Source organism: Bos javanicus, chromosome 1 (assembly GCF_032452875.1).
Source record: "Bos javanicus breed banteng chromosome 1, ARS-OSU_banteng_1.0, whole genome shotgun sequence".
NCBI lineage: Eukaryota > Metazoa > Chordata > Mammalia > Artiodactyla > Bovidae > Bos > Bos javanicus.
This window is the reverse complement of record NC_083868.1, coordinates 99,824,968-99,842,776: the sequence shown is the minus strand read 5'-3', so window position 1 is coordinate 99,842,776 and position 17,809 is coordinate 99,824,968. Positions and strand designations below refer to the sequence as shown.

At 40.0% G+C, this 17,809-nt stretch overlaps 1 protein-coding gene across 2 annotated transcripts in view; it reads right to left on the bottom strand.

The window, feature by feature from the left end:
• WDR49 (WD repeat domain 49) overlaps positions 1-17,809 on the bottom strand; it is a 169,329-nt gene that overhangs the window by 116,964 nt on the left and 34,556 nt on the right. For both annotated transcript variants that reach the window (XM_061416711.1, XM_061416703.1), the window contains exons 4-5: positions 14,224-14,400; positions 13,193-13,367 (exon numbers count right to left, since the gene is read on the bottom strand). In XM_061416711.1, coding sequence (XP_061272695.1) covers positions 13,193-13,367; positions 14,224-14,400 — 352 coding nt within the window. The remainder of the gene's footprint in view (positions 1-13,192; positions 13,368-14,223; positions 14,401-17,809) is intronic.

Sequence of the window (17,809 nt, the reverse complement as noted above, 5' to 3'; positions counted from 1 at the left end):
TAGAATACATTACTTGGAGAAGGTAATGGCACCCCACTCCAGTACTCTTGCCTGGAGAATCCCAGGGACAGGGGAGCCTGGTGGGCTGTCGTCTATGGGGTCGCACAGAGTCGGACATGACTGAAGCAACTTAGCAGCAGCAGCAGCAGAATACATTACTAAGAGCAAGGCTCTCCTTCTATACTCTAGAGAATTAAACCATTCCCTGGTGGCTCAGACAGTAAAGAATTCACCTGCAGTGCAGGAGACCCAGGTTCAATCCCTAGATTGGAAAGATCCCCTGGAGAAGGGAATGTCTATACACTCCAGTATTCCTGCCTGGAGAATCCCGTGGACAGATGAGCCTGGCGGGCTACGATCCATAGGGTTGCAAAGAGTTGGACACAACTGAGCAACTAACACTTTCATTTTCTCAAAATTTGGGAGATCAAATGCTCCTTTGGCAATCTGATGAAAGCTGTAGACCCTCTCCATCAAAAAGATGTGCACACACAAAAGTTTGTATAAAATATCAGGATTTGAGGAACCTCCCCAACCTCCCCACCTCTATTCATGAAGCCCAACAATAATAGATCTGAAGAAATCAAATGAGAAATCTCTAGCAACAAGGTAATTTGGGATTGCAAAACTTTCACCTGCTTTCTCAAATGATTCTTAAAGTTCCTATTACTAATGATGCATATGCTTTGTGTTAATCAATGCCCATGTAAGTATCTCTTGGCAGGAAATAGCTCTTTGCAGGAAGCCACTCTCTGCAGGAGGCCCCTTTTGTCTTGTCACTTTAGAAAAGCTATATTGTAACTAACCTTTAAACCAGGCTTTCCCATGCTCTACTCATCTCCTAGTCAAGCACACCTTCCAAATCCTTTGATCACACAGTGCCTTGTCTAATCTGTTGATTCTTTTCTTAGATCAAAGAAATAGAAATGAAGGGTAAGTAATTAACAGCGAAGTAGATCTTTTCCCCAGCTTCCCCTTCCGTAATCCCTCAAGCTACCTACGGGAACGAGACAGCATCTAAAGAAAGATCACAAGGAGTCCACGAGTCTGCACGCAGTGGGAGATAGTGATGAATCTAACCCCCTACCTCAATGATTAAAAGAGATGATGTCTCCTTTTTCCCTTTAAAAGCTTTCAAGGCCAAGCAGAATCTTTGGAGTTGGTTCTGGAACACAAGTCTACCTTCTACCCCAGGATGCAGGCTTCCTGAATAAGGCACTTCCTTTCTTGCCAGCACTTGTCTCTCAAGCATTGACTTTCAATTGGTGAGCAGCCGAACCTGAGTTTGGGCTTGTCTTTTTAGTTTCTACTTCTTAAAGTAAATGAGTTTAGCTGAGTTTTGATGCCAAGTTTCTACTAGTCAATGCCAATCAGAACACAATTTCTAAGGAAAAAAGAAGGGGCTCTGATAATGCAAAGGAGACTTTTAGAAAGGAGCTCCAGGCAGAAGAATAATTCACCATACAGTGTGCTGTGAAATGTGAAACACAAAAGGACTGCTAAGGGCCAAAATGGTCTACTTCTCCACTCAGCCCAGAATTCACCTGGACTGTTGTTTCTTGCTCATCCCCCATCATGTAATCTCCCTCAATCTATGGATTACTTAAAAGTATTATTAGAGTAATGTTTTTAAATCCCTTCCACTACCAGGTATCAAACCATGCCTTGATGTGGGTAGATATCCCAAATTTACTGATGAGGAAATAGTCCAAAAGCCATATCACCCTAGGTCATGTGGCTAATTGAGGATAGAGATGAGACTGAGTGCCATCTGACTGGCTGTGAGCTTTTCATTTGTACTACTGCACCTTTCTTTTCCACAAAATTTAAAGATGTTTGCTCCTTGGAAGAAAAGCTATGACCAACCTAGATGGTATATTAAAAAGCTGAGACATCACTTTACTGACACAGGTCTGTATAGTTAAAGCTATGGTTTTTCCAGTAGTCATGTATGGATGTGAGAGTTGGACTATAAAGAAAGCTGAGCACTGAAGAACTGATGCTTCTGAATTTTGGTTTTGGAGAAGACTCTTGAGAGTCCCTTGGACAGCAAGGAGATCAAGCCAGTCAATCCTAAAGGAAATCAGTCCTGAATATTCACTGGAAGGACTGGTGCTGAAGCTGAAACTCCAATACTTTGGCCACCTGAAGTGAAGAGCTATCTCATTGGAAAAGACCCTGATTGTGGGAAAGATTGAGGGCAGGAGGAGAAGGAGACAGAGGATGAGATGGTTGGATGGCATCACTGACCCAATAGACATAAGTTTGAGCAAACTGAGGGAGATAGTAAAGAACAGGGAAGCTTGGCATGCTGCAGTCCATGGGGTTGCAAAGTCCATGGGGTTACAACTTAGCAACTGAACAGCAAACAACAATCTTTCTTTTCCACTAAGCTACACTGCCATATGTATGCCAGGTTTTTTCTATTATCTGATTTGAAGTTCTTTCCATTACCAATTACATTTATTGAGCCTCATTGTGTGCATGCATGTGCAGTCACTCGCTCGTGTCCAACTCTTTGTAACCCTATGGACTGTAGACCACAAGGCTCCTCTATCCATGGGATTTTCCTGGCAAGAACATTGGAGTGGGTTGCCATTTCCTCCTCCAGGGGATCTTCCTGACTCAGAGATAGAACCCGAGTCTCCTGTGTCTCCTGCATTGCAGGCAGATTATTTACCACTGAGCCACTGGGGAAGCCCCTTTGAACCTCACTGGGGAGCAATTAATTTCAGGAGCATAAAGTTTGCTGATCACTTGCTACATTAATACTACTACTTTACTAGAAGTACCAGCAGTATAAAATCTGAGGATAATGTCCTTATCAGGAGCATCCTCAATGAAACAATTCCCTTTGTTTACAGAAAATGCTAAGAGTTATACTCCTAGAGGAGAACATAGGCAAAACACTCTCTGACATACATCACAGCAGGATCCTCTATGACCCACCTCCCAGAATATTGGAAATAAAAGCAAAAATAAACAAATGGGACCTAATTAACCTTAAAAGCTTCTGCACATCAAAGGAAACTATTAGCAAGGTGAAAAGGCAGCCTTCAGAATGGGAGAAAATAATAGCAAATGAAACAACTGACAAACAACTAATCTCAAAAATATACAAGCAACTCCTACAGCTCAACTCCAGAAAAATAAACGACCCAATCAAAAAATGGGCCAAAGAACTAAATAGACATTTCTCCAAAGAAGACATACAGATGGCTAACAAACACATGAAAAGATGCTCAACATCACTCATTATCAGAGAAATGCAAATCAAAACCACTATGAGGTACCATTTCACACCAGTCAGAATGGCTGTGATCCAAAAGTCTACAAATAATAAATGCTGGAGAGGGTGTGGAGAAAAGGGAACCCTCTTACACTGTTGGTGGGAATGCAAACTAGTACAGCCACTATGGAGAACAGTGTGGAGATTCCTTAAAAAACTGGAAATAGAACTGCCTTATGATCCAGCAATCCCACTGCTGGGCATACACACTGAGGAAACCAGAATTGAAAGAGACACGTGTACCCCAATGTTCATCGCAGCACTGTTTATAATAGCCAGGACATGGAAGCAACCTAGATGTCCATCAGCAGATGAATGGATAAGAAAGCTGTGGTACATATACACAATGGAGTATTACTCAGCCATTAAAAAGAATACATTTGAATCAGTTCTAATGAGGTGGATGAAACTGGAGCCTATTATACAGAGTGAAGTAAGCCAGAAGGAAAAACATAAATACAGTATACTAACGCATATATATGGAATTTAGAAAGATGGTAACAATAACCCGGTGTACGAGACAGCAAAAGAGACACTGACGTATAGAACAGTCTTATGGACTCTGTGGGAGAGGGAGAGGGTGGGAAGATTTGGGAGAATGGCATTGAAACATGTAAAATATCATGTAAGAAACGAGTTGCCAGTCCAGGTTCGATGCACCATACTGGATGCTTGGGGCTAGTGCACTGGGATGACCCAGAGGGATGGTATGGGGAGGGAGGTGGGAGGAGGGTTCAGGATGGGGAGCACATGTATACCTGTGGTGGATTCATTTTGATATTTGGCAAAACTAATACAATTATGTAAAGTTTAAAAATAAAATAAAATTAGAAAAAAAAAAGAGAGAAAAAAATTAAAAAAGAAAATGCTAAGAGTTATTATAACTTGACTTAATAAAACAGTAGTATAACACATGAAGGATACTACAGAGCACTATAATTATATCTTCAAATCATGGACATTCCATAATGTCATTACAATACAATCAAAATAAAGTATTTCTACCCTGAAAATTGCTTTGTCATTTCCACATTACATCCAGGTATCTTCTTCAGTTTTAAGGCTTTAAAGAAAGACATATAAAGAAGTACATTCTGTCCTTGTATTTAAAGTATTGCTTTAAGATTTTAATCTGGAGATTCAGTTCAGTTCAGTTGCTCAGTCATGTCCGACTCTTTGCGACCCTATGAATCGCAGCACACCAGGCCTCCCTGTCTATCACCAACTCCTGGAGTTCACTCAAACTCATGTCCATCGAGTCAGTGATGCCATCCAGCCATCTCATCCTCTGTTGTCTCCTTCTCCTCCTGCCCCCAATCCCTCCCAGCATCAGGGTCTTTTCCAATGAGTCAACTCTTCGCATGAGGTGGCCAAAATATAGCAAGTGACATTTATGGACCTGCAGTCTTCCATACTGGAGGTTCAAACAATTCACACTTTGTTTCTAAACCAAGATGTAACTCATTTCTGGTTAAACTGTAGAATGCCAGAGTTCCTGAGAATGCCCGAGCAAAAGGTAAAAGTAAAGCCATTTCCTTGAAATCAAATTACCTGGTAGATAAAAATGTGTTCCTCATTTCTTGAAGAGAGAAAAGGAAATGATGGGTTTATGATGAAAAAGTTTTTAAAATATCAAGCTAGTGGATGGAAAGAACTGACAAAATAAATGATTTGTTTTAAATATTCTCAATGAGTTTGAGGATTGGTAGCAAAATATTTAAAATTACTTTTAGATGATATGTTGAGGGATAAAAAGGACAATTTGATCATGTCTGTCCATTCCTTAAGATGCTAACTTTCAACTCTTCCACTGTCTTGCCCTTTAGTCATAAAAAAGGCATTAAGGGAAGCTGTCATCACAGATCCTCACCCTTGTGATGCTATCAAAATACTGTGTAATACCAATTAGTTTATGTGGAAAAAGTGATTTGAAAATGAAAAGTGATACCTAAAAACTCAGTAAGTAATGCTATTAAGTGCACTTAGAGTAAGTTAGAATGCTGCTGCTGCTGCTATGTCGCATCAGCTGTGTCCGACTCTGTGTGCCCCCATAGACGGCAGCTATGGGGTCCTCTGTCCCTGGGAAAACCAGGCTCCTCTGTCCCTGGGATTCTCCAGGTAAGAATACTGGAGTGGGTTGCCATTTTGTTCTCCAGTACATGAAAGTGAAAAGTGAAAGTGAAGTCACTCAGTCATGTCCAACTCTTTGCCACCCCATGGACTGTATCCCACCAGGCTCCTCCATCCATGGGATTCTCCAGGCAAGAGTACTGGAGTGGGGTGCCATTGCCTTCTCTGAAGTTAGAATGAGGCCCTTTTCTATCATCTGCCAACAGACGGAAGCTATCAGTTCAGGTCAGTCCCTTGGTCGTGTCCGACTCTTTGCGATCCCATGAACTATAGCAGTGTAGAAAACTGGGCCATTTCTAACTAAAAATTCTTATTATCATTTTTCAGGTTTTCACTTTATGAGTCATGTGACTTAGGAAAACTCCCTACCTGGAACTTTCTTTGATGTTCTCTTGTGTGAAAGTGAAAATCGCTCAGTCCTATCTGACTCTTTGCGACCCCATGATACAGTCCATGGAATTTTCCAGGCCAGAATACTGGAGTGGGTAGCCATTCCCTTCTCCAGGGGACCTTCACAACCCAGTGATCAGACCCAAGTCTCCTACATTGCAGGCAGATTCTTTACCAGCTGAGACACAAGGGAAGCCCAAGAATACTGGAGTGGGTAGGCTCTCCCTTCTCCAGCGAATCTTCCCGACCCAAGAATTGAACCGGATTCTCTGGCATTGCAGACAGATTCTTTACCAACTGAGCTATCAGGGAAGGTCTCTTGTCTGAAGGAGTCTTGTCTGAGGGAGTTTATTCTCAGTTGTATTCCCTATTTTGAAGTTGGAGTAGTCCCATTCTCTGAGACCACCCCGGGACTCTCTACATTCTGAATAACTACCATTTCAAAGAGGAAAGATAAGAAAGAATAAAGCTAGCTATTTCATTAAAAAAAAAAAAAATCTAACTCAGCCCTGGTAGGCATATTAAAAATAATAATGCCATTCGTTTAATGAATTTTCAAAAAACTAGACTAGACTTATAATGGATCTTACCCTTCTGTCACACTATGGGAAAATCTACAGGAAGAGATCTTTTACTGCAAATATTGGCCAGTCACTCACAGCTGATTTCAACTGCTTTAAACCCAGCAAGAGCATTGCCCAGAAGGGCAGCATGTTCCAGCTGACTCTGTGGTGCACCGTTTTTGTCTGGAGAACTGACGTAGATGTAGGGAAATGGAAAAACACACATGCAAGACACTAAATCTGGCTTCTTTTCCAGATTTAGTCTGCATCAATTAGAAAGGCTCCCTAAGAAAACAATCTGCTTTCTGTATTCTAAATTCTCTGGCACCCTTTCATTAATCAGCTCAGCAATTAGTGATTTTATCAGTTCAAACTGTTTTGTACCTTCTCATAGCCATAGTCAAACAAAGAGGGCAAAACACCTTCCAACATAATAAAGAAAAGCAATTATATTTATTGTAGGCAATTTAGTATTCACTCTTTCCAGAGCTGAACTTCCAGTCTGTGGGTTTCAAGGTTTCCAATGATATTATCTATATGAAAAAGCAATTCTTTATGATCAAATAAGAGAGAGAAAATTCTCTGAGGTTCAAGATATTTATGTCTTGCCACTATTGCTCAAAATCTCTGTACTTACTCCGCACTTACTTTACATTTCAGAAGGTAATTATTTTTCCATTAAGATACAACACAGAACCACTCAGATGAGATGAAAGCATTTTCTCCTTCAAAGTTTTAAATAAACCTAACCTTATCTCAAAGCAGTAAGCTAATATCCTTATGTCTGAAAGTGAGTATTTCTTATATTTCAGTTTTACAGATACCTTTATCTTAGCTTCAGTGAAACAGTATTACCAAGCTTGTCCATGTATTAGCTTCTTTTGTCTGTTGTATATTCCCTCCTCACACTGAGATGGAAATCAGTAAAAATGTTCCTCGAGGAGGTCTAAGAATATCAGTTCATGTTGCTGGGGTCAAAAAAAGCCTCACTTGAAAGCAACCAGTGTTTGCTTGCTCCTGACAGAGCAAGGCTAGCAGACCAAGGAGCATAATTGCTACCAAGACCATCGTCCTGTGTTTGATTCCAGCCTGCTTTCCTCTTTTTTCTGCCTCCTCATTTCAGCCTTCCTCCCTTTGTCTCATAGCAAAACACCTGAGTTGCAAAGAAGCCAAGAAACAGTTGTAGTTAAGCTTCAAGTCCCAGTGACTAAACCTGGAGAAAGGCAGTCACCCATTGCCTTAAACTGAAGCAGATCCCCTTTCAAATCTCAACTTTGAAAGCAGAGAATCTTATATAGATACTTCACCTTTCTACACACTCTACTTTCTCCTTTTTCAGTTATCGTCTCTTCTACTACATTTTCCTCAACAGCCATTGCAAAGTATTAAACTACACATTATTGGTAAATGTATTTTTCTCACTTTGACATTTTCTCTTTACCATAAATTATCCCTCTTAAAAAAAAGAAGGCTACCAATATTTAGCAAGATTTCTCTTGATTTCTCTTTTCTTTTTAAATATTTTAATAATATTTGCCCAATGTCTTACTCCAGGCTGCTATAAGAAAATGTAGAGACCTAGTAATGTAAACAGCAAATGTTTATCTCCCACAGTTCGGGAGGCTAGGACATCCAGGACCAAGGTCCTGACAGATTCGGCGTCTGGTTAGGGTCCACATTTTAGTTCACAGATGCCCTCTCCTCACTGGGCCCTCACATGGGGAAGAAGTGAGAGAATCCTCTGGGGTCTCTTTTATAAGGGCACTAATCATAGTCATCCTGCTTATTTAACTTATATGCAAAGTACATCATGAGAAACACTGGGATGGAAGAATCACAAGCTGGAATCAAGAATGTCGGGAGAAATATCAATAACCTCAGATACGCAGAGGACACCACCCTTACGGCAGATAGTGAAGAGGAACTAAAAAGCCTCTTGATGAAAGTGAAAGAGGACAGTGACAAAGTTGGCTTAAAGCTCAACATTCAGAAAACGAAGATCATGGCATCTGGTCCCATCACTTCATGGGAAATAGATGGGGAAACAGTGGAAACAGTATCAGATTTTATTTTTTTGTCTCCAAAATCACTGCAGATGGTGATTTGCAGCCATGAAATTAAAAGACGCTTACTCCTTGTAAGGAAAGTAATGACCAACCTAGATAGCATATTCAAAAGCAGAGACATTACTTTGTCAACAAAGGTCCGTCTAGTCAAGGCTATGGTTTTTACAGTGGTCATATATGGATGTGAGAGTTGGACTGTGAAGAAAGCACCGAAGAATTGATGCTTTTGAACTGTGGTATTGGAGAAGGCTCTTGAGAGTCCCTTGGACTGCAAGGAGATCCAACCAGTCCATCCTAAAGGATATCAGTCCTGGGTATTCATTGGAAGAACTGACGCTAAAGCTGAAACTCCAATCCTTTGGCCACCTCGTGTGAAGAGTTGACTCATTGGAAAAGACCCTGATGCTGGGAGGGATTGGGGGCAGGAGGAGAAGGGGATGACAGAGGATGAGATGGCTGGATGGCATCACCGACTCAATGGACATGAGTTTGAGTGAACTCCGGGAGTTGGTGATGGACACGGAGGCCTGGAGTGCTACAGTTCATGGGGTCACAAAGAGTTGGACACGACTGAGTGACTGAACTGAACTGAATCCTATTCATGGGGCTGTCCTGGTGCCTGGGCAGTAAAGGATACCTGTCCCACATGCCAATGGAGGACAACAGGATCGATTCCTGGGTCAGGAATATACCCTGGAGCAGGCAATGGCAATGCACTCCAGTGTTCTTGTCTGGAGAATCCCATGGACACAGGAGCCAGGCAGGCTACAGTCCATGGGGTTGCAAGAGTTGGACATGACTTAGTGACTGAACAACAAATCTTATTCATGAGAGCCACACCTTCAAGACTTAATCATGTCCCAAAGGCACAATCATGAGGAGGGAGGACTGGGATTAGGACTTCAACATGTGAAATTGGGGGGAGGGGACACAAAACGCCAGTCCATACATTCTTCCCCTAGCCCTCTCCCCCAATTCATGTCCTTATCACACGAAAAATACATCTCAACAATCCTGAAAGTCTTAACTCATTCCAACAAGAACATTAAAGTCTTAAGTTCAAATCTCATCTAAATATCTAAATCAGACTTGGGTAGGACTCAGGATACAATCAACCCATCCTGAGGCAAATCCTTCTCCAAGCTATGAACTGTGGAACCAAGTGAGTTCTATGCTTCCAAAATAGAATGGTAGAACAGGCATGTGATAAGTATTTCTATTCCAAAAGAGAGGAAAAAGGAAGTGATAGGTCTCAAGTAAATACAAAACCTGACAAGGAAACCTCCATTAAACATTATGGATCAAGAATAGCCCTCTTGGTCTGGTTATCTGCCTTCCAGACCCACTGGGATAGCAATGTCACCCTCAAAGTTACTGTCCGTGCTGTGGCAGTGGCCCCACCCATGCCACAGCTCTCTAAGGTGGCTCCACTCATGTCAGGGCTCCATTGGATGCAGCCTACACCAGGTCTCTGCCAGGTTCCCCCACCAAGGCATTAGGCCGGGGCATGCTGGCTCACCTGAACCACAGAGGCAGCCTCACTCACCTTTGAAACCACTCTGCAATATCTCAAGACAAAAAGATCCAGGAATTTGAAGGCACAGTAATACAACCTAACTCAACTAAAGCATGGGTTCCCCAGGTGGCGCAGTGGTAAAGAACCAGCCTGTCAATCCAGGAGACATGAGAAATGCAGGTTCAACCCCTGGGTCAGGAAGATCCCCTAGAGCGGGGCATGGCAACCCACTCTGTTGTTCTTGCCTGGAAAATTCCATGAACAGAGGAGCCTGGTGGGCTACAGTCCATGGGGTCACAAAGAATCAAATGCAACTGAACACACACACACAAAAATCTAAAGCATAGTTATTTAAAAAAATAGTTGAATAAAAATGAAAAAGCCTCCATAACTTGTAGGACAATATCAAGCATTTTACATATAAATAATGGGAGTCCCTGGGGGAAAAAGAGAGAAACAGAAACCTTTGGAAAAAATAACAATAGAAACATTTTCAAATTTAATGAATATTCTAAATCCACATATCTGAGAATCTCAGTGAATTTTAAACAGCATAAACACACACACACACACCAAGAAAACTAAGGCACATTACAATCAAATTGCTTAAAATCAGTGAGAAATGGAAGGACCATAAGAACATTGTACTATGTGTTAGAGTGCACCCTAATGAGAATAAAGGACATATTTCCTGCCCTAAATACAGTGTTTTAATTTTCAGTTTCTATATAAGTGTGATTTGCATGTCAGGCATCCAAACTTCCTGCTGGGGTTAGGAAGGTTATGACAGAACCAAGATTCTGATATGAGAACAGAAGTTTATAGGAACCCAAGAGCAGAGCCTGAACTGAGGAGCTTGCAAATTACACAAGGAAGAGTCCACCTGCACCTGATGGCTGAAGAGACAAATATGATGCTTGACAAAGGGAAGAGAAGTTTCAGTAGTAATACTGGCAAGGAAGATTCTTCTTTGGTGGCAGATCTAGAATATCTCAGAATAAATACTCCTTCAGAAGTAGTCAACATTGAGAAAGTGAGCTAGGGAGAGTCCAAGCATTGGCCCCCAGAGAGCATCTGTCATCTGTAAAAAGAACATTTCCCTACTTGGGAATCGAAGTCATTATAAGATACTCTAATATTGTTCATCACTCCACATTTCCGACCTTGAGTTCTGAAGATCCCATTTCTAAAGGCTGCCTGTTTCTCTCCCTGCTTTATCATTTCCATTTTCTCATGACCAGCTAGCCAATTTGATTGCAGTTTCTTTCTCTGTCCTCCAATCTATGCTGGACAGAACTATTAAATAAACTTTTCCTAAACGCTATCTGTATCAAGTCTGCACAGATTTCCTCAAAAACCTTCAGTGCATCACTGTTTCGTTTTTCTGTTAAATGTGAACTTGGTCTAGTTGTCAAGATCTTCCAATAGACATCCCTGTCGACCTGGGCATTGTTATTTTCTTAATACTCCATGTCTAATCTATTCATGTTCATCTCTGCTGCATTACTATGCCTGCTTGCCTATATTTCCTCATGTTCACTGTGCTCTCTTCCTCTCCCCTCATTCATCCTTCAACTACCTCCACTGACCCCTGAAGCTTTTTCTCATGTCTTTTCCTGCTTACAAATTCCAAAAGAGGCAAAATCTTGTTTATATGACTTAGTAGTTAATTTTCAGCACCACTGTACAATGTTTAAATAAGTTATTTTATATTACTCTTTCATTCTTATTTGTATATTAAGTTTTTTGAAATAAGCCTATAATTTATCTTTCTTCTATTGCCACCAATGCCTAAGACAGTTTTAAAGCACAAAAAATATTAAGTCTTTAGTTTATATATGAAAATATAATACTTGTTTGGAAGCAGCTGTAACACCTTCTATCACTTTCAAGTACTCTCTTCACTTTCTAGTACTTACTTGTTTCCATGTTATGAAAACATAACACAGAATTTTGTGCCTGTCACACATAGTGGATGACCAAAAATTTTATTTTTTGTTTACCCATGATTAATATCATATGAGAATTAAGGGTAGGTAGAAAGTACAAAGAGCTTCCCAGGTAGCTCAGCTGTTAAAGAATCTGCCTCCAATGCAGGAGACCCCGATTTGATTCCTGGGTTGGGAAGATTCCCTGGAGGAGGAGGGCATGGCAACCCACTCCACTATTCTTGCCTGGAGAATCCCCATGGACAGAGGAGCCTGGTGGGCTACCATCCATAGGGTCACAAAGAGTCAGACATGACTGAGCGACTAAGCACAACACAGCACAGAAATTACAAAAGACATGGTATGATTTGTACCAAAGAAAAAAATGCAGAACTTACAGTTCATCATGTGGGATATTATTATCATGGGTCATGCATTAAAGAGTTAGTTCCAAACTCTTAAAACTCAAAGAGGGTAAAGCTATCACACCAGCCAATTGTTGGGTCCATTTTTACTATCTCTTCTTCAAAGTACATTAAGAATATACCTGCAATGTAACAATGAGACTGATCCATTCTTTTCAGTGAGTATTGTTTATGTAATAGTTTTAAAGTGAGAAAAATACCATACTCTTAGTGTCTGGACCAAAACAGATATCAGAGCAGATACTGCACATTTGGATCTTAAACCATCATATGCAAATTTTGTAAAAGTTAGGCATAATACAAAATTAGCAAACTCATTGTTGACTAGGTTTTAAAAAAGTCCTGACCTTCCATAGATACTGTTTTATAACACACTCCTATCTCACAGAGAACTGCCACTCAAGCACTCTAGATCAAAGCAGTTCAGTCATTATATAGAAAGAGAGAAACAAGAAAAGAAAATTAAGAAGATTCCATTTTGAAGACAGTCAAACTAATACACCTCTCATGAGAATATAAAGAAAACAAGGGAGTGTTTTAAGGGCTCTTGTTAAATTCTTTTATTAAGTAGATCCGAATGTGACTACACAAAATTAGTTAGGATCAGAGTTGGGGTGAAGTTAAATGGATTCTGTGATAATTTTCTCCTCTCTCTTGAGATTTCTTGACTGCACAGTCCATCTGAATTAATTGTATGAGGCATAAATTTTAGAAAGAAAGAAGTAATTCCTGCTAGCATGTAGGGGATAGCAGAGTTCAGGTCAGAACCTCCTGGGAATCAATGATTAGTTTCTAGACTTGAACACTGTATGTGAAATATTTTCATGAAAAAATACAAATGTAGAAGGCTAAGGTGATTGTTTCATCGCTGTTTAGGTTCAGTACCTTGTCTGACCCAGTCTCCATGATGAAGTTTGTGCCCTAACGTATAGCAACATTTGTGATGTCCAGAGCACAGCTCTGCCCAGTTAATGGTCACTGTTGCTTCTTCATCTTCACATGCACCAGCAGGATGCTCAAAAAGGGAAATCAAGGCCGTTGTGAAAGCAATTACCTGAACCTTGAGAGAGACATTGCAAGAAAAATAAATAAGCATAGGGTGATTGTCGATAGAAGATTCTATGTTTTTTAAGATTAATAAGGAATAGATATTGAACAAATAGGCATTTATTTAATATTATTTAAAGGTCACAGGCAGTTATATTGAAAGGCATGACACTACAAGGTTGCTAAGGCAATTACCAAGGGCATTTATTTGTTTGCTTTTATGATATATTTGTCATTAAAAACAGTAAGGATGAAAAACTTACATAATTACGAAATGAAATTGTTCAAATTAGACTATTTCAGCATTCATAGACATATTCTGTCTATGTCATTCATTAAAAATCATTTTTCAGAGTCATAGAATTTGATGGAAAAACAGAAATCACTGTATGCAGTGTCTGAGGTTTGGTGCTGCTCTCTTTAATGCATCTATTCCTTCGTCACTTGAGACAGGAAATAAGCATGTCCAGGGAGTCTGCTACTGAGAAGCCTGAAACTTTGTGAATAAAAATCTGAATAATCAATATGAAACGGTTGTGAGACATAACTTTAGACATTTAGCGTTATATGCTGATTCACACTGGAATCTAATAGATTAAGCATCCTATGGTGAAAAAGTTAGCAAATACTCTTTCCTAAACAAAGAAAATGAGTCTATACCTAGGCAAGAAAACCACAGTGAAGATTGGTTTTCATAGGCAAGAAGAGGAACTATGACCTAGTCCATCTTTTCATGTCCATGGTATGTGGCCTTGTCGTCTATAAAGCAGTTCAATTAGGAGGTCACATTCATTGCACTCTACTTCTATTTTGAGCTATAGTTTGATGATTGAATCCATAATGTTCAACCTTATCCTCCCCTCACTTACCTTTCCAGTTATGTCCCCAAAAGAAAGAATTGACTCATTGGCATCAAGAGGGTTGTACCAATAATCCATACAAATTGGTGTTCCTTTCAGGCCTTGGAGTTTATATTGACAAGGAAATTCTTCTTTGGACAGTAGATCATAGAAACAAATCTCTTTACTTGTAAAAGCCACTGCTATCTAAAGTAACAAAGAATAAAATCAGAAAACATTTTTGATGGATTTAGTGAAATGAAAATGAAAAGAAGACATGCAAATCATTCAGTCCCATCGCTTCATGGAAAATGGATGGGGAAAAATGGAAACAGTGACAGACTTTATTTTCTTGGGCTCCAAAATCACTGTAGATGTTGACTGAAGTCATGAAATAAAAAGAGGCTTGCTCCTTGGAATAACAGCTATGACAAACCTAGATAGTATATTAAAAAAGAGACATTACTTTGCTGACAAAGGTCCATATAAGTCAAAACTATAGTTTTTCCAGTAGTCATGTATGGATGTGAGAGTTGGACCTTAAAGAAGGCTGAGTGAAGAATTGATGCTTTTGAACTGTAGTGTTGGAAAAGACTCTTGAGAGTTCCTTGGACTGCAAGGAGATCAAACTAATCAATCCTAAAGGAAATCAATCCTGAATATTTTTTGGAAGGACTGATGCTGAAGGTGAATCTCCAATACTTTGGCCACTTGATGTGAAGAACCAACTGAATGGAAAAGACTCTGATGTTGGAAAAATTGAGGGCAGGAAGAGAAGGGGCAACAGAGGATGATATGGTTGGAAGGCATCACTGACTCAATGGACATGAATTTGAGGAAGCTTCAGGAGACGATGAAGGACAGGGAAGCCTGGCATGCTACAGTCCATGGGGTCGCAAAGAGTCGGACATGACTGAGCGACTGAACAACAACAAAAACCAGAACAGAGGTGTCACCAGCGATATCTGCAAACACTACAGGCTAGTTGTGTGTGGTGGCAGAAACTCAGGGTCTAGAGATCAGAGTTACTCCAGGTCCCAGCATCACTGTATGGCCCAGCAAACCTTTGTACACCAAAAATTTACTTTTCGGTCTTCATGTAAATTGTCTTTATCCCCTTCGAAATACTAAACCACCACTCCAACACCCTCTTCTGTCTTTCCTAAAGATGGTATTTTTAACAACCTAGACAGCATATTAAAAAACAGAGACATTACTTTGCCAACAGAGGTCTGTATGGTCTAAGATACGGTTTTTCCACTATACAGATGTGAGTTGGACCATAAAGAAGGCTGAGTTGAGTGCCAAGGAGTTGATGCTTTTGAACTGTGTTTCTGGAAAAGACTCTTGAGAGCCCCTTGGACTGCAAGGTGATCAGTCAATCCTAAAGGAAATCAACCCTGAATATTCATTGGAAGGACTGATACTGAGGCTGAAGCTCCAATACTTCGGCCACCTGATATGAAGAGTTGACTCACAGGAAAAGACTCTGATACTCAGAAAGACTGAAGGAGGAGAAGGGGTTGACAGAGAATGAGAGGGTTGGATGGTATCACCGACTCAATGGGTATAAGTTTGAGCAAACTCTGGGAGATAGTGAAGGACAGGGAGGTCTGACATGCTGCAATCCATGGGGTTGCAAAGAGTCAGACATGACTTAGCAACCAAACAACATCAACAACAAAGATGGTATTTAAGGTGAGGGCTTTGGACATTTTGGTGAGTTACTCAGTTCATCTGAGATACTTCTGATATACATGTTATTCCCAACACCAGGAATTCCAGGTTAGTTTAACATACAAATATCAACTAATGTAATACACCATATTAAAAGAATAAAGGAGAAAGGCTATATTATCAACTCAATGTCTGCAAAAAAGCATTTCACGAAGCCCAATGCATTTTCATGATAAAAATATTCAACAAATCAGGAATAGAAAGAAATTTGATAAAGAGATTGTACAAGAAAGCAAAAATCTACAGCTGATATTATACTTGATGGTGAACAACAATGTATTCTCCCTAAGATCAGAAATAAAACAAGGATGTTCACTCTCACCACTTCTATTCAACGCTGTGCTAGAGTTTCTATCCAGGGAAATTAGGCATGAAAAATAAACAACAGCAAAACCAATTAAAACTAATAAATGAATTCAGCAAAGTTGCAGGGTATAAGATCAAGTTTATAAATCTATTTATATTAATTAGCAATGGACAATCTGAAAATGAAATTATCCAAGAGGATGTTAACAGAATGAAAAGAAAAAGCACAAACTGGGATACAATATTTGTAAATTATCTATCACATAATTGCACATACATAGAATATGTACAGAATTCTCAAAACTCAATAATAACAAAATAAACCCAATAAAAATGGTCAAAGAATTTGAACAAACACTTCACTGAAAAGGATATATAGGTAGGAAACGAGCACATGAAAATATGCTCAACATTATTACTCATTAGGAAAAAGTGAAATCAAACCTCAATAAAACAAAATACAAACCTACTGCTAAGTCGCTTTAGTCGTGTCCGACTCTGTGCGACCCCATAGACAGCAGCCCACCAGGCTCCCCCATCCCTGGGAGTCTCCAGGCAAGAATATTGGAGTGGGTTGCCATTTCCTTCTCCAATGCCTGAAAGTGAAAAGTGAAAGTGAAGTCGTTCAGTCGTGTCTGACTCTTCGCGACCCCATGGACTGCAGCCTACCAGGCTCCTCTGTCTGTGGGCTTTTCCAGGCAAGAATACTGGAGTGGGCTGTCATCACCTTCTCCAACAAACCTACTAAAAGGGCTAATATTAAGAGAAAGGAAAAAACTTGATCATACCAAGTATTGGCGAGGATATGTTATATCAAAAATGGAATATTACACAACCATAAAAGATAAATTTCTCATATATCCAACAGCATAGATGAATCTCAAAATAATTATGCTAATTATGTTAAAGAAGCCAGACCATAAAAGGAAAGTGTGTACACTGTATAATGTCAATTACATAACAGATGAGAAAATGCAAACTAGTCTATAGTGACAGAAAGCGTACCAGTGGTTACTTGACAAGTAAGGAAGGGAGGGGCTGGATGAAGGATTACAAAACTACTCTAGGAAAATCTGAGGGTGAAAAAACGCATTCATTATCTTCATCATACTATTGATTTTTCACAGTTATGTATATATATTAAAATCTGTCAACTTGGATACTTTTAATATATGCAGTGGATTTTGTATAATCACACCTAAACAAAGCTGTTTTAAAAAGAAGAAAAAAATATAAACGTTAACGCTGTGTAAGAACAAAGGAAAGGCTAAGATTTAATGATCAGTCCTGGAAAGCAGAAACAGTGCAACATAGTCATTACCCAATACCAACGCAAGCATTACATGATAATACAGAATGTACAAGGGCTTCCCAGGTGGTGCTAGTGGTAAAGAACCCAGGCAATGCAGGAGATGTAAGAGATGTGGGTTCAATCCCTGGGTTGGGAAGATTCCCTGGAGGAAGTCACAGCAACTTACACCAGTATTCTTGCCTGGAGAATCCCAGGGACAGAGGAGCCTGGCAGGCTACAGTCCATAGGATTGCAAAAAAGTAGGACATGACTGAAGCAACT